This window comes from Porites lutea, chromosome 3, assembly GCF_958299795.1.
Source record: "Porites lutea chromosome 3, jaPorLute2.1, whole genome shotgun sequence".
Taxonomy (NCBI): domain Eukaryota; kingdom Metazoa; phylum Cnidaria; class Anthozoa; order Scleractinia; family Poritidae; genus Porites; species Porites lutea.
The window spans coordinates 35,875,399-35,900,300 of record NC_133203.1 but is presented as its reverse complement, the minus strand read 5'-3'; the positions used below and the strand labels follow the sequence as shown (position 1 = coordinate 35,900,300).

General features: G+C 38.9%; 3 protein-coding genes across 3 annotated transcripts in view; all 3 read right to left on the bottom strand.

Moving 5' to 3' along the window:
* Window positions 1-24,902, bottom strand: part of LOC140931034 (uncharacterized) — an 81,529-nt gene that overhangs the window by 21,003 nt on the left and 35,624 nt on the right. The gene's annotated exons all lie outside the window — the stretch shown is intronic.
* On the bottom strand, window positions 429-9,501 carry LOC140931025 (uncharacterized). The gene is made up of 6 exons (XM_073380770.1): window positions 9,362-9,501; window positions 8,459-8,710; window positions 7,104-7,433; window positions 4,469-4,819; window positions 2,662-2,691; window positions 429-1,955 (listed from the first exon to the last, which is right to left on the bottom strand). The coding sequence occupies exons 1-6, from the start codon at window positions 9,450-9,452 to the stop codon at window positions 1,360-1,362; spliced, it is 1,650 nt and encodes a 549-aa protein (XP_073236871.1). The 5' UTR covers window positions 9,453-9,501; the 3' UTR covers window positions 429-1,359.
* On the bottom strand, window positions 13,706-19,463 carry LOC140929969 (uncharacterized). Its single transcript, XM_073379646.1, has 5 exons — window positions 19,370-19,463; window positions 18,961-19,290; window positions 17,949-18,299; window positions 16,141-16,170; window positions 13,706-15,434 (listed from the first exon to the last, which is right to left on the bottom strand). Exons 1-5 carry the CDS (start codon window positions 19,461-19,463, stop codon window positions 14,839-14,841), a joined length of 1,401 nt encoding a protein of 466 aa, XP_073235747.1. The 3' UTR covers window positions 13,706-14,838.

Below are 24,902 nucleotides of genomic sequence, written 5' to 3'. Positions count from 1 at the left end.
TCTTTGCATTCAACTTTGGAAAATGGCAGCCATTTTGCCCGTGGTAATTCATGCGTAGGCTCGCTTTCATTCTAAGATGGCGGCCAGAGGTCTTTTTTTTTCACAACTTATCACGACATAAACGGGTTCTCAACGTATTCAATATGACTAATGACACCAATTACAGTAATGGTGACTTTTTCTGACGAAAGAGAAATTTAAGGCCGTTTCGCTCTCTGCTTTATGCAATTAGAGCGATATCAAAGCAATTAAATGTTTTAGAGCATACAAATTGACCAGACCCTTTAGGAAAAAGGCCCAAAGCCGATCGTTTTTTTGCCAAGTTAAACTTTATTCACACACAAGTTTTGTAATAATTTTAACTTGAGCTCTTAAATCACTTGCATTAAATTTAGTTGTATAAGATACGATTGCATGTACAAATGAAGAATTATGGAGATCGAGGAGGGTGTTATCCTTCGAGATCTCCATAGTTCTTCATATGATACGAAAGCCGAATTCAACAATTGTTTTATTATTCATTCAAAATAATTCCTACTTTAAAAACATCATCATCTTCGATATTGCACATTTAGGGTTGTTCAGCTCCGCAAATATTCTCCAAGTAGGAGAAGTAGAGTTGTTCGAGTTGTCTTCTTGCTGTTTTTGCCAGATTTTTAGCTATTATTCCGCCTAGTTCTTACTCTTAAAACGAGTGAAATGTCCGCCATTTTTGTTTTCACAACTAAAACAACTCAACCTCGTCCACAGGTCTTCTGGGTTAACGGTGCATTAACCGGCAAGGAAGCTGCACTTTTGACGTCCTCGGTTGATTAATCGCAAAATTCTTCCAAATTTGGTCATCAGTAGCTGGTTATGGTGAATTATGCTTGTGCTTTTAGTCAGTCAGAATCGGAGAAATATTTTGAATGAATAATAATACATGTTAAAGGTTTTGCTTGCTTTTCCTCTGGATTTTACTGCCACTCACGTTCACTAAGGTTTATATGATATTTAAATAATCGAGTATCGTACATGTATATCAGAGACATTATTTTCACGGTGTTTCATGTAAGTTCCTCACGCGAAACGTACGCAAAGCACAGCGAGGAGCAACTGAAGCGTTTGGACCTTCGGTCGTTGTCAAACGGCGCACTCACTAATGTTTGGTTATTACTAGTATGATAAGATACCCGAGCTTTATTCACAGTAAAAATTATGATTCCATTGGTGTTTTTAATTATGAGGCGTTGATCCATGAAGAATAGAGAGTCGCCTTTACAAGAAATGAATAATATGGTTGGCTGTGAGCCTTGCTGACACTCACTGACACTTACTTGAGATCTAGTATTAAGACTAAAATTCAGTTTGGTACACAAATTAAGAAGCTTTTCCATCTAGTGTTACACTCAACAATTTCTTCTCCCAATCTCGCTTATGCTTCTCAAAATGAAGCCAACACTTTTTGCTTTTCAACGCCCTTGGCAACTTCTGTATCTTTAACTTACTGAACACCACCAGAATCAGTGAGGAGTCTGCAGCGTCTTTCTCCCGCTGGACGGCCATGTGCAGCTCTTCTCGACAGAAGTTGCTGGCGAAATAGTTGTCGGACAAGACAATCAGAACTTTGCGGCTGCTGTAGACGCTGTCTGCCATGTTTTGGACAATGGGCTTTCCCAACTCAAAATCTCTTGTGTGAATGCTGTAGGATATTGAGTGTTTATCGAGAATGGGAATCAGATTTTCATTGACCCACGCACCATCTTTTGAACTGTAACTGATGAAAAGATTATTGCTCTTCATAATTCCTTCTTCAAGGTCACCCGCTCCATGTGGTGAATAGGTGCGCTGTTTCTTTATAAAGAAGTGCGTAGCTATCGCAATCGACACAAAGACGATTGCTGATGAAATAATGATGATAGGCAGGACCCAACTCCTGTGACTGGAAGGCGTGGCATTTTTGGCGGCTACAAACGCTGCGGAAGATCATGAAATGTTATTTGATCCAGTTACGGAGTACCTGTTGCAGTCAATTTTGGAAATTTAATTTCAGCGGACTACTAATACCTTAATTCTTTATAGAGAAAACACCCTGAAACGCAAATCAACACCCTCGAGCAATCATTAGTTGACGGAAGATCATACAATTTTATCAAACTACAACAAAGTTCCCCTCTTCCCCATTTCAATGTTGTATTTGTCTGAGAAACTTTTGTCACCCAAACCAAAGTTTGGAGAGGGGAGGTGGGAGAACGGTCATTCATTTACCGACAGTTTTTTTATGTTTTTGTTACTTGGTGATCGAAGACGACAGGGAAATTAAATTGTATTCTTTTTATATTGCCAATATTAAAAACAATATATATCTCACGTGACACAGCGGGCCACCCCTGCGAGGGGCGAGATTTATGGGCCAATGTTGCCCGCTCAGGTATCTAATCAGGTAGCTAATCAGAAGACAGCTTCATCTTGAGCTGTCTTGCTTAAAAAGCTCGGGAAGCCAGCTAAATAAAACAAACACTGCTACAAACCCACTGGGGTTTCTCGTCGGTCTGAGATGGTTTTCTTTGCCCTCAGTGTAATCAGTTAGTGCGATATGTAACAATTGTCACAATGCGTAACTTAATTCGACCGTTACTACACAAGTTACTTCGTTAGCACAATGATTCAACTTTCACTGACCTGTTGGATCTGAAGACGTGTTCGGCACAGCTGAAAATAAAGAATGTACCTTCAGCATTTTCTGATCACCATAAATTTCCGTAAAGAGTCAGTAGAGGGGCTGGAGTGAGTAAAAAACTGTCAGGATTGTTAAAATTAATTCTCGTAACTGTTTCTCTTCATTATCTTATGATAGCGAAAATGTCCCGCTCGGTTCGGGGAGAACCATGGCTAAGTAAAAGTTGTAACTTGTAACCTAAAGATGAGAGAAATTTTGGTAATCACGTTACGGTCAGGACGTCCGAACGTCCGTCCACCCTCTGCATGTAAGTCAATATTTACTACATTTACTGCCAACACTATAACAAGACATGGAAAATGACAATATATATACTGTAATAACAAAACAGCAAAGAAGAAAAACACGAATATTCCCAATGTTTCGAACGGACAAGCCGTTCTTCTTCGAGGTTTCATTTGAGTGGTAATACCATGGGATTTCCTCCAAAGACTCAAAAGTTAGAACTACATACTAATTAAAAAATACTGCAATTGTTAAAGATCTGCTGAAGAGGTTTCATTTGAATGGTCACACCATAGGATTTCATGCACAGACTCAAAATTTAGAACTACATACTAAATAAATGGTATCATGTGAAAGTTCTGCTGAAGAGGTTTCATTCCATACACAGACTCATGATCAAAAGTTAGAACTACATACTAAATAAATAGTACACCATTGAGCAGTACTGGGCACTAGTGTAGAATGTGAGAAGACGGAGTAAAAAGTTGGCGAACTACGAACTGACTTTGTGTCCTAAAACGTTATAACCTTGCCAAAGTACTGCTGAAGAGGTTTCACTTGAATCGGTAACATCACACACACAACAGATCGAACGACCTTACGACATTCCATCGGTCATTCTGGCGTTGTAATTAGTGTGCCGGAACACCATGGAACAACACAAGCACGAAGCCTCAAACTAAAAAGCAATGATTTTTAAAGCTATCCCAGAAGAGAAACAAGCAGCTAGTGAAGAAAAAAGATGCAGATAATATAAGGAAAGTACTTTGTAAGTCACTCATTCAGTGGTTTTGAGAATTAGCTTTGTGTTACAAGTACCGAGTCGACTGTTTTGGTTCGGTCCGGTTATTCTTTTGTTGCTGTTGAAGTAAAAGTTTAGAAATACAACAAAATACTCAATGTCAGGTCCCTCGGGAAACCAGTTAGTTTTGTTTTCCCTCGAGTCCTGAGGATTCCCTAGACTTCGTCTCGGGAAACATCAGGACGGACTTTCGGGAAAACAAATTCTAACTGTTTCCCTCGGGATCTGACATTAAGTGTATAATGTGCCGCCCAGCAGGGTATGGTTTCAGGATCAAGAGTCTTAACAGGGTAATACCACTATTAAACGTGGTGAAAAGGCTCGTTTATTTGGACCGGCAGCCTGTTGCATTTAAGGTCTCAAACAAGGTTGTGAACATTAACAGCGCGCCAGCGATGTTACCACAGTACTGAACATGTCAGTAATGTTATGATAAACACTTAATTCCAGGATCATTGCTACGCCGTAAGCAAAACACCCCCTCCCTGCCCCTCCTGCTAGCACCGACATAAAGAAAAGAGCAGCAGACGTTGATTGTTTTATTCAAAACCATGACATCAAGTCGTGTTAATACGTCAAATCCCACAATGGATCCAATCAAGTCTTAATTGATATATTTTTTAGGGTATTCCGGGGCGTCTAGCCTGTCAGGGGGTGTCCGGGGGCGTCCTGAGGGTGTTCCGGGCCTGTTACTGGTTTTACGGAGATACCCTTTAAATTACCTTCTTCTTCACCTCCTACTCTTAACTCAATGGTGGCCGACTTTACGACTCCAGGACCCACTCTACAGACTGAGTTACAGCTGTACTTCGCCTCGTCATCTTTAGTGACGTTATTAATAGTAAGGATAAACTCTATTTTGCACTTGGTGTCTGTCTTCTTTTCTTGTATTTCATACTTTTCATCGCCTTTTATTAGCACTGAACTGTTGAAACGCAAATGCCTCCATTGTAATTCTAGGCTATCTGCACAGCCATCCGGATCAATTTCAACCAAACATATTAAACTGGCGTTGGAAGACGCACTTGCAGTCACCATGGGAGAGCGAATCTTTGGTTTTTCAGGGAACGGACCTGTAGCAAATAAGGTTGCAAATAAAATAAACGTCAATTGACTATAATTAATTATTTTTACAGACCAAAACGGCAGATTTCCCTACGCTTTTTTATATACTTCAAGTAGTGAAATCCCTACCCGTTCATATACCCGAACAAGTGGTGGATACAGAGCTTCAGATAAGGGAAGGGGCACAGGCGGCCCAAGCTCAGTGTGTGACTTTAATCATTAACACATGTAGTTTCATATTGCGTAATTTAAAATGGCCGTGAATATAAAGGATTTGTATGGGAATTCAGGTAAAAGATTCAAATCGATAAATACTCGCTAGAATGTTTAATAAAATACAGCTTACCGTATTTACTTTGCTTGTTTTTGTTTGCTGTGTGGTTATTTTTCCGATCCATTGCGATTTAAGCGAAATAACTACACAGCAAACAAAAACAAGCAAAGTAAATACGGTAAGCTGTATTTTATAGAAACATTCTAGCGAGTATTTATCGATTTGAATCTTTTACCTGAATTCCCATACAAATCGTTAATATATTCAAAGCCATTTTAAATTACGCAATATGAAACTACATGTGTTAATGGTTAAACTCACACACTGAGCTTGGGCCGCCCACCCATAGCCATTATGTAATGGTCCGCGTAAGAACTAGGCAGGCAGAACGCAAAATCGATTAAAAGGTGTTAACTTTTAATTTTTAATTTCAATTAAATGGTGGGTTCTGATTGGCTGAAATCCAAAAATCGACGAAAAAACCAAGAAAAACGTGACAAAAACAACTTTTTTTAGCTTTATTTTCCCCATTCTCCTGTCTTTTACCTCACGGCCAAGTTTCAGCATTGTTGTGTGCGCCAATCAAAAGTTAGAGCGGAAAACGTGCAACACGCGCGTGACCTTGTTGTGAACCATCTTGGATGCGACACTAGAGATGTGAGGAAATTTGTCTTTTGCCCAAAGAAATGTCGTCAATTTCATCGAAATCTACATATTTCCCTTTATCGACTGTTTATTGCTTTTATTCAATGTATTTTATCATCGGAGTGATCGTGAAATTCCTACTGCAGCAGCGTTTGCAGCTGTCCTCAACATGTCGTCGAATGGCCATGTGGACAAGTAGGACCGAAGCAGTTGTTTATGTTGTCAGGAGGAGATCGCTTTGATTCAGTGATGATTCAGAGTAATTGTGGAGATAAGCTGGGCACAAAGAGTGGAAGCGACAGATTTGTTCTTTATACAGAAATAAATTAAATTTCTTAAAGCGATGTGAAGCCGCCTGATTTGAGCTTATTGAGGTAAGCTGAACCCAATAAATTATCGCATCACCGCATGATGTGACTGTGTAGTTATTTTGTCCTTTTCGAAACTTCAGAATTTTGTGTATCTTTACTCTTCTATAATTCGATTTGTTTTCAATCTAGGCTGTTTCGTCGAGCTAAGTGCAACTTAAGACGAACGAATTGAAATTTGTGATTGTAATTTCGCAACAGTTGTAAGACGGCAGCCGCTTAGTTATAATATATAATACAAATGTAGCTCTCACTAGTTTTGAGTGTTACCCGGTACGAAAGATCATGCAAGTTTGACTGTAACTGTTTCCTTTACTTTTTCTAAGTATGAAAGTAGGTTTTGCGGAGATATTTAGACTACAAATATATCTTCCATGTAAGACTGTCAAGAGAACTTCTTCTGAAACAAACCGAATTCTCCGAACATCCATGAATTTTTTTTGTATGGACAATCGTCTTTTCATTCAAATGCGGGCCATTAGGATAACGCTCCGACATGATTTTATGAAATTGTTGTTCTTTATGGTGGCAAAATAAAACCGCGCTGCTTTGGCGCGTTCGCCATGTGAGCTTGGATTACTGCTGTTTCCGATCACAGTTTTGACATTTCCTTTGTGAAAGCCGAAGTAGCTGTCTTTCAGAAGGTCGCCGATTGATGTATTCCTGTGCCATTTTCATGTAATTTTATATCAGTTTAACTTTGCTCGGGTTTGGCGCATAGAAATCCTCTAAATTTTAGATATGTTATAGTTTTCAACATATCAGAGCAGTAGACAAAATAAAAAGTTGTTTGAATGACTCTTTTACTATCTTAATTCATTTCTAAAATTCAAATTTCGCGCTTTTCGCCCTATTAACCAATCAGAGCATTCAAATTTAATTTGATTAGAGAAATTAGCACCTAAAAAATAACTGCCGCTATTGCACTGGCCTATTGTTCTTTTGCCTAGTTCTTACACGGACCATTACTTAGGGAATGCCCGACCCCCTCGGGTCCCCACTCACATTCAAGACTCAGTTCGAATATTACAGGTTCAGGACTTGGCCAGCCAGGAATACTATTTTCTGCAATGCACTCGTATTTCCCTTCATGTTTGTCTTTAGATTTACTTATGCGAAGAAAAGAACGTAGCGTGTCGTTTCCCTCTAGCATCTCTGAAAGAGAAAAACCGTCAGAACCGTTGACGATTCGTTTTGCATCTGGTTTGATCTTCCTCCAAATTATGCGAGGTAGAGGCCATCCTCTGAAAGCACAGCAAACTTCTGTTCGACTGTCTGGTGTATACTCTTTTGGGGAACTTGAACAAGTGCCGCTATCAACGTACGTCACTTTACCTAAAACAGTAAAATACTGATATGGTCATGGCACACGTAAATTCAAGGAGGCTGAGGCGCCCATTTCTCAAGGTCTTACCTCTTCTTGTTTGATGCTTCATAACTTTGGCTGTAGTGCATGAAGCAACGCATCTAACTTTGAACTTAATTTTAGAGCCATGCTCTGTTGACATCGCCGCTCCTTAACAACAGGATAATGATGAAATGAAATTTATAAATTGGGAATTTTCTCGAAATATAGCAATAATCTGTTAAAATCCTTTAGTGTCGTAATAAGAAGGTTGAGTATGTCGATCGTCCGGGTTAACGTAGTTTTGAATTAAGGACTGTTGTTGACAGTGACTGACGTTTCGACAACCTGTGCGCTGGCCATCTTCAGAGTGAGTTGTACTTGATTGATCAATTAAGTCGCGATGTTATTGATCGTCTGTCGGTTAAGCAGTGATGTTATTAGCTATGAAGACTCGTAAGGTTATTGGTGCGATCAGTCTTTTTGTCATGGTCATATTTCGAGCTTGGGTAAACTGTGGAATTATATGGCCAAATATAGGGTTAAATTTTCATATATTGGAATGATTTTTACTGGGATATTCTGGATTCTTGCGGCTTTGAGATATTTTTCTTAGATGTGCTAGACCATACTGAAAAAAATAAATATAATGAAGCGCATTCATAACATTATATGATTAACTCCCGGACTAAGCCTATGTCCGCGGCGTTTTGAAGGACCCTTTTATTTTTAGATACATTTTAGAGTACTTTTCCCGCGAAAATGGAAGGTCCGCTCCTCTCATGAGCACATTATAAAGATGTGACAAAGAAGAACTTAACGTCATTAAGGTCAAAAAGGCCATTTTAGGGGTTTTGGTTTTTCTAACTGGTTTGTTAAAATGTACTGGTCAGATGTGGCTCCGGTTTATGGGCTCCTGGTTCTACTCGTGGTTAAACCGGCGTCTAGTTAATGCAATAACACATGCAAACTCAAGAATTAAAGGAGGGCAACATTTTTAACCAACACGCCTTACGTGCAAAATATATGTGGGTGCATTGACATCGCTCATTTCCACCTGCTGAACTGTTTTGCTGTAATACCATGCCATCATTGGTAAGGTTGCGCCAGTTTATTCCTCTTGTCACTCCGCCAGGTTTGATCGAGCAGTTGAGGGTAACATTAGAGTTTGGATCTACTGTAATCTGATTTACAAGACACTCGCTTGACCGGGAGCAAGATTCTCTTATCTCACAGTCGGGCCTGAAGTTATTCGCAGCTGATACATCTGTAGAGTGAAAGAAGGTGGACAATATATAAATGTTCTGTTAGAAAAAATACTTAACTAACTGTATCCAAAATTATTGATTGAGTCCGAGTTATGATGTAAAGAATTATGTAGATAGAGGCTGCCTCGGTGGATAACAGCCTCCGAGATCAGAATAATTCTTCCCATCATATGGAAGCCGAGTTCCATAATTGTTTTATCATTCATTCAAAATATTTCTAAGTTCTTAACAAGCTTACCTCCTCTCGTAAATTTTCATCAAAAATTTATTTATTTAGTTCGAACGTTTGCGTCTGTGGATGAAATCCTATGGTGTTACCATTTAAAACCTCTTCAGCAGTACTTTCACGTGGCACTATTTATGTGCTTTTTAGTTCAAACTTTGGGTCTGTAAAAGACATTCTAGCTTAATTTTGCACAGTTTTATCGGGAAGAAAAAAAAAAGACAAAACAAACAAAAAATCGGGTGATTTACCAATAACAAATATTTATCATTTTATCTCGTCTACTGTCTCTCGAATAACATTATCATTCATTTCCAATAAATTGCCACTAAACATTTTGTCTCCTCATTTTCATGTCGGAGAGTTGTAACAATGAATGCACAGCATGAGTAGTTTTGACTAGTCACATAATACATTAAACACGTACCTTTGATCAAAAGACTAAATAAAGAAACGAGTACGGTTGATTTTAAATACATTTGCCTCAAACGTCTCCCCATATGCTGGTCAGTGGCCATGTTGCTTGTAGGAATTTTACCTTTGCAGGGTCTCACATGTGCACTACTATCCTGACTGAAGAATAAAACAATATAGCAAGTGCATCATGACTTTTATGAATGCTTTTTTCAATAGTTGAAATTGTGTTTCATCCGTAAAGCCTCTTAAAACCCACGCACATTTGCAATTACGGTAATAGCAAACCAACTGTGAATTATTTATGTCAATTTCAGAGCCATATTATATTTTTCATTTACCATTGCAATCGTTCACGGGTGAAGTTGATAGAAGTACAACTTTACTCCTAATAAGCTCGTGAAATAAGGAGCTTGATATTTCCTGGCGCGACTAAGAAAAAATAAGTCATAGATATTGTCTTGCAAAAACATTCTATTATATCGCAAGATTTGGTGAACTACAAAAACGAAACATTTTCTTTTAAAAGCAGTCGAGTGGGCGATCGATTTGCAAGTTAATGAGTGGCGACGTCTGGACGGACGTGGACAGAAAATACAAATTAATTGGTTGCTTTTAAGTAGCCATCCATCAAAACCCTGCTTGAAACACAGGCTGTTCTTATCCCTGTACTTAAGACCAGCATCGGAAAGCGGAGAAGAGGCCAATAATTAAAGGTGCTTGGTCTCTTTCGTAGTTGCTCATTTTCTCTCCCTGTTCTCCGGCTCTTCTTGAGCATTTTGTGCATGGGTACAGGAACCGAGTAATGACAGAATTACCCTAAAACAGCAATACTCATTTGGCATAGTCCCCCTTTAACTACAACCTTGTCCACCATTTGTCAAGTCTCGCTGGAATGACACTTAGGAAAAGATAATGGCAGTTACTTCCTTAAGCTCCTGTATCAACCAACAAATACTCCAGACTGATCTTCATACATTTCTAAGGATCAAAGTCATTAAAGCATTTTCCCCTGAAGATCATTTTAATGATTCTCATAACCATTCCATTTACCTAGTGATATTGTCAAGAGAAAATTGATGTCGTTTTCTCCCGGGACTAAAGGGGGTAATAGCCAATTTCTATTTCTCTAAAGAGTAACCAAGTTTGTTTTGGATGTAAACAAATATTATCAGGGAGCACCATCTAACCATAATAATTTTTTGGCCCTTTTTTGCAGTCATATCATTAAAACTTGTCAATTGTCAATCCATGTCCATCCTTACCAGCCATTCGTAGCAGCAGACGACGAGAAACAGCTTCAATTGTGCCTAAATAAACTGGACCAATTTTGGAACTCATGATCAACTGATGGGAAAAGCTTTTTTAAAAGATAGCAAGTAGTGTAACATATAGCTCCTTAAATACCAAATGATAAATGCCTTGGCCTCCTATTAATTTAATTTTTCTCAATTACCCTTGGGAGGATCCTCTCTTACAGAAAACGGAATATGGCTTTTATTGCCATTTGGAAAATCTGGACTTGACTCTGGACTAGTCCAGGGTCCAGTACAGATTTTCCAACTGGCCAGCTGGCTGGCTTTCAATAGAGGGTTGAAGCTTCACGTATACGGCCTAAAGCAAAGGTGAGATTCAAGTTAAGAATTTCTGAAAATAGGAAATGATAAAAACAGCTCAAAACAATTCTTATTCGAGGAAATGCGAGATAATTAAATACAAAATGTGTAATAAATGTCGTCTCCGTCAATTTTGATCAAAATATGAATTTAAAATTAATGAAAATGTGGTCATTGACAAGAGTTTCTTTAATGTAGTAAACCGTATGACGTGGGTTTATAGTTAACATTGGTAGCTTTCACAATTAGCGCCCGTGACACACGTCATTTAAGTTATTAAGGAGACAGATGTTGTTTAACTATCCTCTTAATAGCTTTCTGAGAAGATGAGAAAACTCGACAGGTTAAAAGCATATCCTGCAGAGTTCTAAACGCTGAGTTAAGTGTTAAAAAAAAAACTATTTCTTTTGGTATCTGACGAAGTAAACCGGGGGGGGGGAACAAAAGGCAGGGGTAAAAGTGTGCCGCCGAAGCCTTCAGGCCCGGACCTGTTTAACCCTGTAAGTCCCAATGGTGACCAACACCAATTTTCTCCAAAACATATCCATACATTGTCAAGATATAACGTTATGAGAATTAATAAAATGATCACCAAAGAAAAAATGCTTTGATCTTTTATCAAATTCTCTCAACTAATTCTAGAAGGAAATATATGAAGATCGGTTTGGAGAATTTGTTGCTGGATACTGGGGCTTAAATGGTTAGGACAAAAATCGTTCATTTCACTACCCTATTTAAGGCAAGAGACCTCATACTCATGCCGTTTCGCAAACAGAATAAAGCAATTTTTGAAACCACGACCATGAAATTAGATTTTTTTGGAAAAAAACATTGTTTGTAACGCAAATGAAGACCATGCCGCTCAACGCTAAAAGACATTCAAAAAGACATCCTGCTCTAGACGTTAAATAGTAAAACTGTACATCATGCTTAAATCCCAAGACTCCGTTCCGAGAAGGATACTCGCTTAAGGAAAATATCGGAGTGCCCTCCCCCCCCACCCCCCCCCCCCCCCCCCCCAAATTTAACTCAACACCAAGTGCAATTTAAGGAGCCTCCTGGCGAGGTTGATCTGACAGCATAAGAAAAGTAATTTTATCAACTAATATTTTAGTAAAAAACAACAGACCTTCAACCGGGTCTATCAAAATAAAATGGGCATTGTTGACTGAAACTGTGTTATTCATGAGGGGGACGCAATTCGCCTGAACTGTAAGTGTAAGTATCCTGGAGAGTTCCATACAATTTACTGTAACGTTGTTACAGTAAATTGCATGGGACTTTTGGAGCACCTCAGGCGTTATAATCCTTTTCTCATGATACGGATTTGATATTTAATTTCCACTATGCGATTACCAGTCTATACTTGTCGTCAACTTGTAATAAATGCGTCTCAATTTTCGCGAGAATAATAAGGCTTGTGTTTTAATTTACTGCCGACTGGTCCTCAGCAGCACGCACTTTGGGGAACGAGACAATTTAAAAAATATATATATTTTACTCGATAATGACGGTGAAGACTTTAGTTAGAAGAAAATATTATCCTTTCCGCTGCCGTTTTGCGTAAACGAGAGGCGCAATACGGATATATTCAGGTTCTTCCAAAGCTGTCATGACTAAGCTGTAATGCCGTCACAACTAAAATAAATTAAGTTTATATCGCAAAAAAAGGACCTGTTGACCAAAGTAAAATTATTCCTTTCGACGAATGCATTTTTACCGCTTGCTGCGAATTAAGCCGCGAAAATAAAAATGAAAAACAAAACCGGATCGAAAAAATAAATGGAATCACTAAAAAACCGTCTTGGAGAGTCGTAGAGATTTTATTAGATAAGCTTCGAAAATTGTATTTGAATACAACGGTCTTCTAGAAATTTTTAGCCTTCCTCAAGCTATAGAAAATTCTAGGCAATTTTTGCTTCTCCGAACAGATATTTCAGAGAAACAGTCGTTGGGTGCCCCCGAACTGAATACAAGTTCGCTGTTCCAAAACCCGGAACCGAATTTTATAAAAGAAGCCTTTCTCATAGCGGAAATGTGTTGTGGAACAGCTTGGCTTTGGAGGTGCGGCAATTGACATCCCTTTATGTAAGGAAAATTAAAAGACCTCGGTTACACTGCACTCATGGGTGCGCCACCTAAAGTGCAGCCTATTTTTTTGTTAGCTTTACCTAGAGAATCACTTGATACACTGTACTCATGGGTGCGCCACCTAAAGTACAGCCTATGTTTGTTCGCTGTAACTACCGAATCACTGGGTTATACTGCACTCATGGGTGCACCACCTAAAGTGCAGCCTATATCTGATATTTGTAAGCTCTACCAACGAAAGAAATTTTACAACAATGTTCCGAAAATTCTAGATCTCAAATCGTCTTCCGAGCAGATATTTTCCGAAAATTGACGTTGGGTGCCCCTGATGCAACTTTGAAAAATGGCAGCCATTTTGCCAGCGGTAATTCATGCGTACTAAGGCTCGCTTTCATTCTAAGATGGGGCCTGAGGTTTTGGGTTTTTTTTTTCACAACTTATGCGACATGAACGGGTTCTCAAGGTATTCAATATGACTAATGACACCAATTACAGAATGGTGACTTTTTCTGACGAAAGAGAAATTTAAGGCCGTTTCGCCTTCTGCTTTATGCAATTAGAGCGATATCAAAGCAATTAAATGTCTTAGAACATACAAATTGACCAAGCCCTTTGGGAAAAACGCCCACAACCGATCGTTTTTTGCCAAGTTAAACTTTATTAACACAGAGGTTTTTTAATAATTTTAAGTTGGGCTCTTAAATCACTTGCATTAAATAGATTAGTTGTATAATTTACGATTGCATGACAAAGCATCAGTGTCTGTACCACAGTTAAGAACGTGCTGCTAGGACTGACTGAGGAACCTTAATTAACAATTAATGAATGAAGCTGAGTATCTTATGAAGAATTATGGAGATCGAGGAGGGTGCCTGAGTTATCCGTCGAGATCTCCATAGTTCTTCATATGATACGAAAGCCGAATTCAATAATTGTTTTATCATTCATTCAAAATAATTCCCATTTTAAGAACATCATCATCTTCGATATTGCATGTTTAGGGTTTTTCAGCTCCGCAAATATTCTCCAAATAGCAGATGTCGCCCTTCGAGTTGTCTTCTTGCTGATTTGCCATGTTTTTAGCTATTATTTTGCCTAGTTCTTACTCAGTCTTGAAAGGAGTGAAATGTCCGCCTTCTTTGTTTACACAATTAAAACAACTCAACCTCGCTGGTCCCCTCTGGGTTAACGGTGCATTAACCGGCAAGGAAGCTGCACTTTTGACGTCATCTGTTGATTAATCGCAAAATTCTTCCGAATTTGGTCATCAGTAGCTGATTATGGTGAATTATGCTTGTGCTTTTAGTCAATCAGAATCGGGGAAATATTTTGAATGAATAATAGTACATGTTAAAGGTTTTGCTTGCTTTTCCGGTGGATTTTACTTCCACTCACGTTCACTAAGGTTTATATGATATTCAAATAATCGAGTATCGTACATGTATATCACAGACATTATTTTCACGGTGTTTCATTTAAGTTCCTCACGCGAAACGTACGCAAAGCACAGCGAGGAGCAACTGAAGCGTTTGGACCTTCGGTCGTTGTCAAACGGCGCACTCACTAATCTTTGGCTATCACTAGTATGATAAGATACCCGAGCTTTATTCACAGGAAACTATGATTCCATTGGTGTTTTTTAATTATGCGGCGTTGATCCATGAAGAATAGAGAGTCACCTTTAAAAGAAATGAATAATATGGTTGGCTGTGAGCCTTGCTGACACTCACTAACGCTTACTTGAGATCTAGTATTAAGACTAAAATTCAGTTTGGTACACAAATTAAGAAGCTTTTCCATCTAGTGTAACACTCAACAATTTCTTCTCCCAATCTCGCTTATGCTTCTCAAAATCAAGCCAACACTTTTTGCTTTTCAACGCCCTTGGCAACTTCTGTATCTTTAACTTACTGAACACCACCAGAATCAGTGAGGAGTCTGCAGCGTCTTTCTCCCGCTGGACGGCCATGTGCAGCTCTTCTCGACAGAAGTTGCTGGCGAAATAGTTGTCGGACAAGACAATCAGAACTTTGCGGCTGCTGTAGACGCTGTCTGCCATGTTTTGGACAATGGGCTTTCCCAACTCAAAATCTCTTGTGTGAATGCTGTAGGATATTGAGTGTTTATCGAGAATGGGAATCAGATTTTCATTGACCCACGCACCATCTTTTGAACTGTAACTGATGAAAAGATTATTGCTCTTCATAATTCCTTCTTCAAGGTCACCCGCTCCATGTGGTGAATAGGTGCGCTGTTTCTTTATAAAGAAGTGCGTAGCTATCGCAATCGACACAAAGACGATTGCTGATGAAATAATGATGATAGGCAGGACCCAACTCCTGTGACTGGAAGGCGTGGCATTTTTGGCGGCTACAAACGCTGCGGAAGATCATGAAATGTTATTTGATCCAGTTACGGAGTACCTGTTGCAGTCAATTTTGGAAATTTAATTTCAGCGGACTACTAATACCTTAATTCTTTATAGAGAAAACACCCTGAAACGCAAATCAACACCCTCGAGCAATCATTAGTTGACGGAAGATCATACAATTTTATCAAACTACAACAAAGTTCCCCTCTTCCCCATTTCAATGTTGTATTTGTCTGAGAAACTTTTGTCACCCAAACCAAAGTTTGGAGAGGGGAGGTGGGAGAACGGTCATTCATTTACCGACAGTTTTTTTATGTTTTTGTTACTTGGTGATCGAAGACGACAGGGAAATTAAATTGTATTCTTTTTATATTGCCAATATTAAAAACAATATATATCTCACGTGACACAGCGGGCCACCCCTGCGAGGGGCGAGATTTATGGGCCAATGTTGCCCGCTCAGGTATCTAATCAGGTAGCTAATCAGAAGACAGCTTCATCTTGAGCTGTCTTGCTTAAAAAGCTCGGGAAGCCAGCTAAATAAAACAAACACTGCTACAAACCCACTGGGGTTTCTCGTCGGTCTGAGATGGTTTTCTTTGCCCTCAGTGTAATCAGTTAGTGCGATATGTAACAATTGTCACAATGCGTAACTTAATTCGACCGTTACTACAAAAGTTACTTCGTTAGCACAATGATTCAACTTTCACTGACCTGTTGGATCTGAAGACGTGTTCGGCACAGCTGAAAATAAAGAAAATACCTTCAGCATTTTCTGATCACCATAAATTTCCGTAAAGAGTCAGTAGAGGGGCTGGAGTGAGTAAAAAACTGTCAGGATTGTTAAAATTAATTCTCGTAACTGTTTCTCTTCATTGTCTTATGATAGCGAAAATGTCCCGCTCGGTTCGGGGAGAACCATGGCTAAGTAAAAGTTGTAACTTGTAACCTAAAGATGAGAGAAATTTTGGTAATCACGTTACGGTCAGGACGTCCGAACGTCCGTCCACCCTCTGCATGTAAGTCAATATTTACTACATTTACTGCCAACACTATAATAAGACATGGAAAATGATAATATATATACTGTAATAACAAAACAGCAAAGAAGAAAAACACGAATATTCCCAATGTTTCGAACGGACAAGCCGTTCTTCTTCGAGGTTTCATTTGAGTGGTAATACCATGGGATTTCCTCCAAAGACTCAAAAGTTAGAACTACATACTAATTAAAAAATACTGCAATTGTTAAAGATCTGCTGAAGAGGTTTCATTTGAATGGTCACACCATAGGATTTCATGCACAGACTCAAAATTTAGAACTACATACTAAATAAATGGTATCACGTGAAAGTTCTGCTGAAGAGGTTTCATTCCATACACAGACTCATGATCAAAAGTTAGAACTACATACTAAATAAATAGTACACCGTTGAGCAGTACTGGGCACTAGTGTAGAATGTGAGAAGACGGAGTAAAAAGTCGGCGAACTACGAACTGACTTTGTGTCCTAAAACGTTATAACCTTGCCAAAGTACTGCTGAAGAGGTTTCACTTGAATCGGTAACATCACACACACAACAGATCGAACGACCTTACGACATTCCATCGGTCATTCTGGCGTTGTAATTAGTGTGCCGGAACACCATGGAACAACACAAGCACGAAGCCTCAAACTAAAAAACAATGATTTTTAAAGCTATCCCAGAAGAGAAACAAGCAGCTAGTGAAGAAAAAAGATGCAGATAATATAAGGAAAGTACTTTGTAAGTCACTCATTCAGTGGTTTTGAGAATTAGCTTTGTGTTACAAGTACCGAGTCGACTGTTTTGGTTCGGTCCGGTTATTCTTTTGTTGCTGTTGAAGTAAAAGTTTAGAAATACAACAAAATACTCAATGTCAGGTCCCTCGGGAAACCAGTTAGTTTTGTTTTCCCTCGAGTCCTGAGGATTCCCTAGACTTCGTCTCGGGAAACATCAGGACGGACTTTCGGGAAAACAAATTCTAACTGTTTCCCTCGGGATCTGACATTAAGTGTATAATGTGCCGCCCAGCAGGGTATGGTTTCAGGATCAAGAGTCTTAACAGGGTAATACCACTATTAAACGTGGTGAAAAGGCTCGTTTATTTGGACCGGCAGCCTGTTGCATTTAAGGTCTCAAACAAGGTTGTGAACATTAACAGCGCGCCAGCGATGTTACCACAGTACTGAACATGTTAGTAATGTTATGATAAACACTTAATTCCAGGATCATTGCTACGCCGTAAGCAAAACACCCCCTCCCTGCCCCCTCCTGCTAGCACCGACATAAAGAAAAGAGCAGCAGACGTTGATTGTTTTATTCAAAACCATGACATCAAGTCGTGTTAATACTTCAAATCCCACAATGGATCCAATCAAGTCTTAATTGATATATTTTTTAGGGTATTCCGGGGCGTCTAGCCTGTCATGGGGTGTCCGGGGGCGTCCTGAGGGTGTTCCGGGCCTGTTACTGGTTTTACGGAGATACCCTTTAAATTACCTTCTTCTTCACCTCCTACTCTTAACTCAATGGTGGCCGACTTTACGACTCCAGGACCCACTCTACAGTCTGAGTTACAGCTGTACTTCGCCTCGTCATCTTTAGTGACGTTATTAATAGTAAGGATAAACTCTATTTTGCACTTGGTGTCCGTCTTCTTTTCTTGTATTTCATACTTTTCATCGCCTTTTATTAGCACTGAACTGTTAAAACGCAAATGCCTCCATTGTAATTCTAGGCTATCTGCACAGCCATCCGGATCAATTTCAACCAAACATATTAAACTGGCGTTGGAAGACACACTTGCAGTCACCATGGGAGAGGAAATATTTGGTTTTTTAGGGGACGGACCTGTAGCAAATAAGGTTGCAAATAAAATAAACGTCAATTGACAATATAATTAATTATTTTTACAGACCAAAACGGCAGATTTCCCTACGCTTTTTTATATACTTCAAGTAGTGAAATCCCTACCCGTTCATATACCCGAACAAGTGGCGGATACAGAGCTTCAGATAAGGGAAGGGGCACAGGCGGCCCAAGCTCAGTGTGTGACTTTAATCATTAACACATGTAGTTTCATATTGCGTAATTTAAAATGGCCGTGAATATAAAGGATTTGTATGGGAATTCAGGTAAAAGATTCAAATCGATAAATACTCGCTAGAATGTTTAATAAAATACAGCTTACCGTATTTACTTTGCTTGTTTTTGTTTGCTGTGTGGTTATTTTTCCGATCCATTGCGATTTAAGCGAAATAACTACACAGCAAACAAAAACAAGCAAAGTAAATACGGTAAGCTGTATTTTATAGAAACATTCTAGCGAGTATTTATCGATTTGAATCTTTTACCTGAATTCCCATACAAATCGTTAATATATTCAAAGCCATTTCAAATTACGCAATATGAAACTACATGTGTTAATGGTTAAACTCACACACTGAGCTTGGGCCGCCCACCCATAGCCACCCATATAGGGAATGCCCGACCCCCTCGGGTCCCCACTCACATTCAAGACTCAGTTCGAATATTACAGGTTCAGGACTTGGCCAGCCAGGAATACTATTTTCTGCAATGCACTCGTATTTCCCTTCATGTTTGTCTTTAGATTTACTTATGCGAAGAAAAGAACGTAGTGTGTCGTTTCCCTCTAGCATCTCTGAAAGAGAAAAACCGTCAGAACCGTTGACGATTCGTTTTGCATCTGGTTTGATCTTCCTCCAAATTATGCGAGGTAGAGGCCATCCTCTGAAAGCACAGCAAACTTCTGTTCGACTGTCTGGTGTATACTCTTTTGGGGAACTTGAACAAGTGCCGCTATCAACGTACGTCACTTTACCTAAAACAGTAAAATACTGATATGGTCATGGCACACGTAAATTCAAGGAGGCTGAGGCGCCCATTTCTCAAGGTCTTACCTCTTCTTGTTTGATGCTTCATAACTTTGGCTGTAGTGCATGAAGCAACACATCTAACTTTGAACTTAATTTTAGAGCCATGCTCTGTTGACATCGCCGCTCCTTAACAACAGGATAATGATGAAATGAAATTTATAAATTGGGAATTTTCTCGAAATATAGCAATAATCTGTTAAAATCCTTTAGTGTCGTAATAAGAAGGTTGAGTATGTCGATCGTCCGGGTTAACGTAGTTTTGAATTAAGGACTGTTGTTGACAGTGACTGACGTTTCGACAACCTGTGCGCTGGCCATCTTCAGAGTGAGTTGTATCACGTCAGTTGATGATATCTAACTCTGGTTATTTACCTGATTGATCAATTAAGTCGCGATGTTATTGATCGTCTGTCGGTTAAGCAGTGATGTTATTAGCTATGAAGACTCGTAAGGTTATTGGTGCGATCAGTCTTTTTGTCATGGTCATATTTCGAGCTTGGGTAAACTGTGGAATTATATGGCCAAATATAGGGTTAAATTTTCATATATTGGAATGATTTTTACTGAGATATTCTGGATTCTTGCAGCTTTGAGATATTTTTCTTAGATGTGCTAGACCATACTGAAAAAAATAAATATAATGCAGCGCATTCATAACATTATATGATTAACTCCCGGACTAAGCCTATGTCCGCGGCGTTTTGAAGGACCCTTTTATTTTTAGATACATTTTAGAGTACTTTTCCCGCGAAAATGGAAGGTCCGCTCCTCTCATGAGCACATTATAAAGATGTGACAAAGAAGAACTTAACGTCATAAGTGTAATTATGATAATATTTTGTTCTATTTATCTAACTGAGGGAGCCCATTCCTTATAAGCCCGGTGGCTTCTCTTGGGCTTCCTCGCCATGAGAGTTTAAGTAATTAGATTTCATTTGATTTGTATAATTTTTTGGCAAACAAAACAATAAAGTCATTAAGGTCAAAAAGGCCATTTTAGGGGTTTTGGTTTTTCTAACTGGTTTGTTAAAATGTACTGGTCAGATGTGGCTCCGGTTTATGGGCTCCTGGTTCTACTCGTGGTTAAACCGGCGTCTAGTTAATGCAATAACACATGCAAACTCAAGAATTAAAGGAGGGCAACATTTTTAACCAACACGCCTTACGTGCAAAATATATGTGGGTGCATTGACATCGCTCATTTCCACCTGCTGAACTGTTTTGCTGTAATACCATGCCATCATTGGTAAGGTTGCGCCAGTTTATTCCTCTTGTCACTCCGCCAGGTTTGATCGAGCAGTTGAGGGTAACATTAGAGTTTGGATCTACTGTAATCTGATTTACAAGACACTCGCTTGACCGGGAGCAAGATTCTCTTATCTCACAGTCGGGCCTGAAGTTATTCGCAGCTGATACATCTGTAGAGTGAAAGAAGGTGGACAATATATAAATGTTCTGTTAGAAAAAATACTTAACTAACTGTATCCAAAATTATTGATTGAGTCCGAGTTATGATGTAAAGAATTATGTAGATAGAGGCTGCCTCGGTGGATAACAGCCTCCGAGATCAGAATAATTCTTCACATCATATGGAAGCCGAATTCCATAATTGTTTTATCATTCATTCAAAATATTTCTAAGTTCTTAACAAGCTTACCTCCTCTCGTAAATTTTCATCAAAAATTTATTTAGTATGTAGTTCGAACGTTTGCGTCTGTGGATGAAATCCTATGGTGTTACCATTTAAAACTTCTTCAGCAGTACTTTCACGTGGCACTATTTATGTGCTTTTTAGTTCAAACTTTGGGTCTGTAAAAGACATTCTAGCTTAATTTTGCACAGTTTTATCGGGGAAGAAAAAAAAAAGACAAAACAAACAAAAAATCTGGTGATTTACCAATAAACAAATATTTATCATTTTATCTCGTCTACTGTCTCTCGAATAACATTATCATTCATTTCCAATAAATTGCCACTAAACATTTTGTCTCCTCATTTTCATGTCGGAGAGTTGTAACAATGAATGCACAGCATGAGTAGTTTTGACTAGTCACATAATACATTAAACACGTACCTTTGATCAAAAGACTAAAAAAAGAAACGAGTACGGTTGATTTTAAATACATTTGCCTCAAACGTCTCCCCATATGCTGTTCAGTGGCCATGTTGCTTGTAGGAATTTTACTTTGCAGGGTCTCACATGTGCACTACTATCCTGACTGAAGAATAAAACAATATAGCAAGTGCATCATGACTTTTATGAATGCTTTTTTCAATAGTTGAAATTGTGTTTCATCCGTAAAGCCTCTTAAAACCCACGCACATTTGCAATTACGGTAATAGCAAACCAACTGTGAATTATTTATGTCAATTTCAGAGCCATATTATATTTTTCATTTACCATTGCAATCGTTCACGGGTGAAGTTGATAGAATTACAACTTTACTCCTAATACGCTCGTGAAATAAGGAGCTTGATATTTTCTGGCGCAACTAAAAAAAAATAAGTCATAGATATTGTCTTGCAAAAACATTCTATTATATCGCAAGATTTGGTGAACTACAAAAACGAAACATTTTCTTTTAAAAGCAGTCGAGTGGGCGATCGATTTGCAAGTTAATGAGTGGCGACGTCTGGACGGACGTGGACAGAAAATACAAATTAATTGGTTGCTTTTAAGTAGCCATCCATCAAAACCCTGCTTGAAACACAGGCTGTTCTTATCCCTGTACTTAAGACCAGCATCGGAAAGCGGAGAAGAGGCCAATAATTAAAGGTGCTTGTTCTCTTTCGTAGTTTCTCATTTTCTCTCCCTGTTCTCCGGCTCTTCTTGAGCATTTTGTGCATGGGTACAGGAACCGAGTAATGACAGAATTGACCTAAAACAGCAATACTCATTTGGCATAGTCCCCCTTTAACTACAACCTTGTCCACCATTTGTCAAGTCTCGCTGGAATGACACTTAGGAAAAGATAATGGCAGTTACTTCCTTAAGCTCCTGTATCAACCAACAAATACTCCAGACTGATCTTCATACATTTCTAAGGATCAAAGTCATTAAAGCATTTTCCCCTGAAGATCATTTTAATGATTCTCATAACCATTCCATTTACCTAGTGATATTGTCAAGGGAAATTTGATGTCGTTTCCTCCCGGGACTAAAGGGGGTAATAGCCAATTTCTATTTCTCTAAAGAGTAACCAAGTTTGTTTTGGATGTAAACAAATATTATCAGGGAGCACCATCTAACCATAATAATTTTTTGGCCCTTTGTTGCAGTCATATTTTGGAACTCATGATCAACTGATGGGAAAAGCTTTTTTTAAAAGATAGCAAGTAGTGTAACATATAGCTTCTTAAATACGAAATGATAAATGCCTTGGCCTCCTGTTAATTTAATTTTTCTCAGTTACCCTTAGGAGAATCCTCTCTCACAGAAAACGGAATATGGCTTTTATGGCCATTATGAAAATCTGAACTGGACTCTGGACTAGTCCAGAGTCCAGTACAGATTTTCCAACTGCTGGCCAGCTGGCCGGCTTTGAATAGAGGGTCAAAGCTTCACGTATACGGCAAAAAGCAAACGTGAGATTCAAGTTAAGAATTTCTCAAAATAGAAAATGAGCAGATAAAAACAGCTCAAAACAATTCTTATTCGAGGAGATACGGTATAATTAAATACAAAATGTGTAATAAATGTCGTCTCCGTCAATTTTGATCAAAATATGAATTTAAAATTAATGAAAATGTGGTCATTGACAAGAGTTTCTTTAATGTAGTAAACCGTATGACGTGGGTTTATAGTTAACATTGGTAGCTTTCACAATTAACGCCCGTGACACACGTCATTGGAGTTATTTAGCAGACAGATCTTGTTTAACTATCCTCTTTAATAGCTTTCTGAGAAGATAAGAAAACGTGACAGGTTAAAAGCACATCTTGCAGAGTTCTAGACGCTGAGTTAAGTGTTTCAAAAAAAAAAAAATTGTTTTCGTATCTGACGAAGTAAGACGGGGGGGGGGGGGGGGGGGGGGGACAAAAGGCAGGGTAAAAGTGTGCCGCCGAAGCCTTCAGGCCCGGACCTGTTTAACCCTGTAAGTCCCAATGGTGACCAACATCAATTTTCTCCAAAACATTACCATACATTGTCAAGAGATAACGTTATGAGAATTAATAAAATGATCACCAAAGAAAAAATGCTTTGATCTTTTATCAAATTCTCTCAACTAATTCTTGAAGGAAATATATGAAGATCGGTTTGGAGAATTTGTTGCTGGATACTGGGGCTTAAAGGGTTAAGACAAAAATCGTTCATTTCACTACCCTATTTAAGGCAAGAGACCTCATACTCATGCCGTTTCGCAAACAGAATAAAGCAATTTTTTAAACCACGACCATGAAATTAGATTTTTTTGGAAAAACATTGTTTGTAACGCAAATGAAGACCATGCCGCTCACCGCTAAAAGACATTCAAAAAGACATCCTGCTCTAGACGCTAAATAGTAAAACTGTACATCATGCTTAAATCCCAAGACTCCGTTCCGAGAAGGATACTCGCTTAAGGAAAATATCGGAGTGCCCTCCCCCCCCCCCCAAATTTAACTCAACACCAAGTGCAATTTAAGGAGCCTCCTGGCGAGGTTGATCTGACAGCCATCAGAGGACACAGAGGCTTTTTACTGGAAGTACCATCCCACGCAGTGATGTTTTCTCCGCGGGCAGCTAATCCGACTTAATCCCATTTAATATGTCCGGCGCTCCTCGAAAGTGCGAAAATTTTCTTGTCGTGTATTAGATTTCAGATGCATATTCTTAATCTTCATTTCGCGCCAGAATAAATTAGTTTGCGCGCAAAGTGCTCCTAAAAAAATCACAAGGTTTGTCCCACTTCGAGTCCACCTTCCAGAGATACGCCGGCTTGGTAGCTGGAATACATTGCCGAGGCGAAGATCTGGCATTTTTTCCTCCTCGTCGTATTTTCTTCACAACAAATGTTTATATTTGTAGTGAGAATGCAGCGCATATCGGTGGATTTTACTTCATGCGGCTTGCTACTTCTGAAAGAAGAGTGCCGGATTTCATCGTTTTGTTCATGTTTATTAGTGTTGGCAAATGTAAGGTAAATGAACCGACCACTGTAAGGTAAGAATTGAAGTTTTAAATTTGTTACTCGGCGAAAAATCGTGGAATGGGAATTCGTGAAACTAATGAGTATTACCTCTGTTACCTAATGACATGCGATGACTCCTCGCTTTTTCGATGCATAACACGGATACAAGCGATAAATTTCTTTCGCAAAGTGAAGTATAATTTACTTAACGAGACCATTTGACCATATTTCTTGTTATATGCTTTATTCATATTTGCTTAGCTTATTCAGGCTCGGCATGCCAGGAGTTTGATGACAATGTTTGTGTGCTATAATTACGCTGATAAGTTTTTGCATTTTTATATTGAAACTCATGAGCCAAACGTTTGTTAACTCTAGCAAAACACTCTTCTATTATGGAGGAACTTTTAACGTCTTTTGGGGCCCTAATATGGTGTCAAATTTTT

Bases quoted from the DNA above. Each gene is read 5' to 3' on its own strand.
- LOC140931025 (XM_073380770.1), bottom strand. From the start codon at position 9,452: ATGGCCACTGACCAGCATATGGGGAGACGTTTGAGGCAAATGTATTTA. The intron at 7,434-8,458 runs GTAAGGCGTGTT...TTACTGTTTTAG, and splicing joins CACCCACATATATTTTGCAC to GTAAAGTGACGTACGTTGAT. The intron at 4,820-7,103 runs GTGAGTGGGGAC...TATTTGCTACAG, and splicing joins ATTCGAACTGAGTCTTGAAT to GTCCGTTCCCTGAAAAACCA.
- LOC140929969 (XM_073379646.1), bottom strand. From the start codon at position 19,463: ATGTCAACAGAGCATGGCTCTAAAATTAAGTTCAAAGTTAGATGTGTT. The intron at 16,171-17,948 runs GTAATTTAAAGG...CTTTATTTTCAG, and splicing joins AGTAGGAGGTGAAGAAGAAG to CTGTGCCGAACACGTCTTCA. The intron at 15,435-16,140 runs GTCAGTGAAAGT...GATCTTCCGCAG, and splicing joins CACGTCTTCAGATCCAACAG to CGTTTGTAGCCGCCAAAAAT.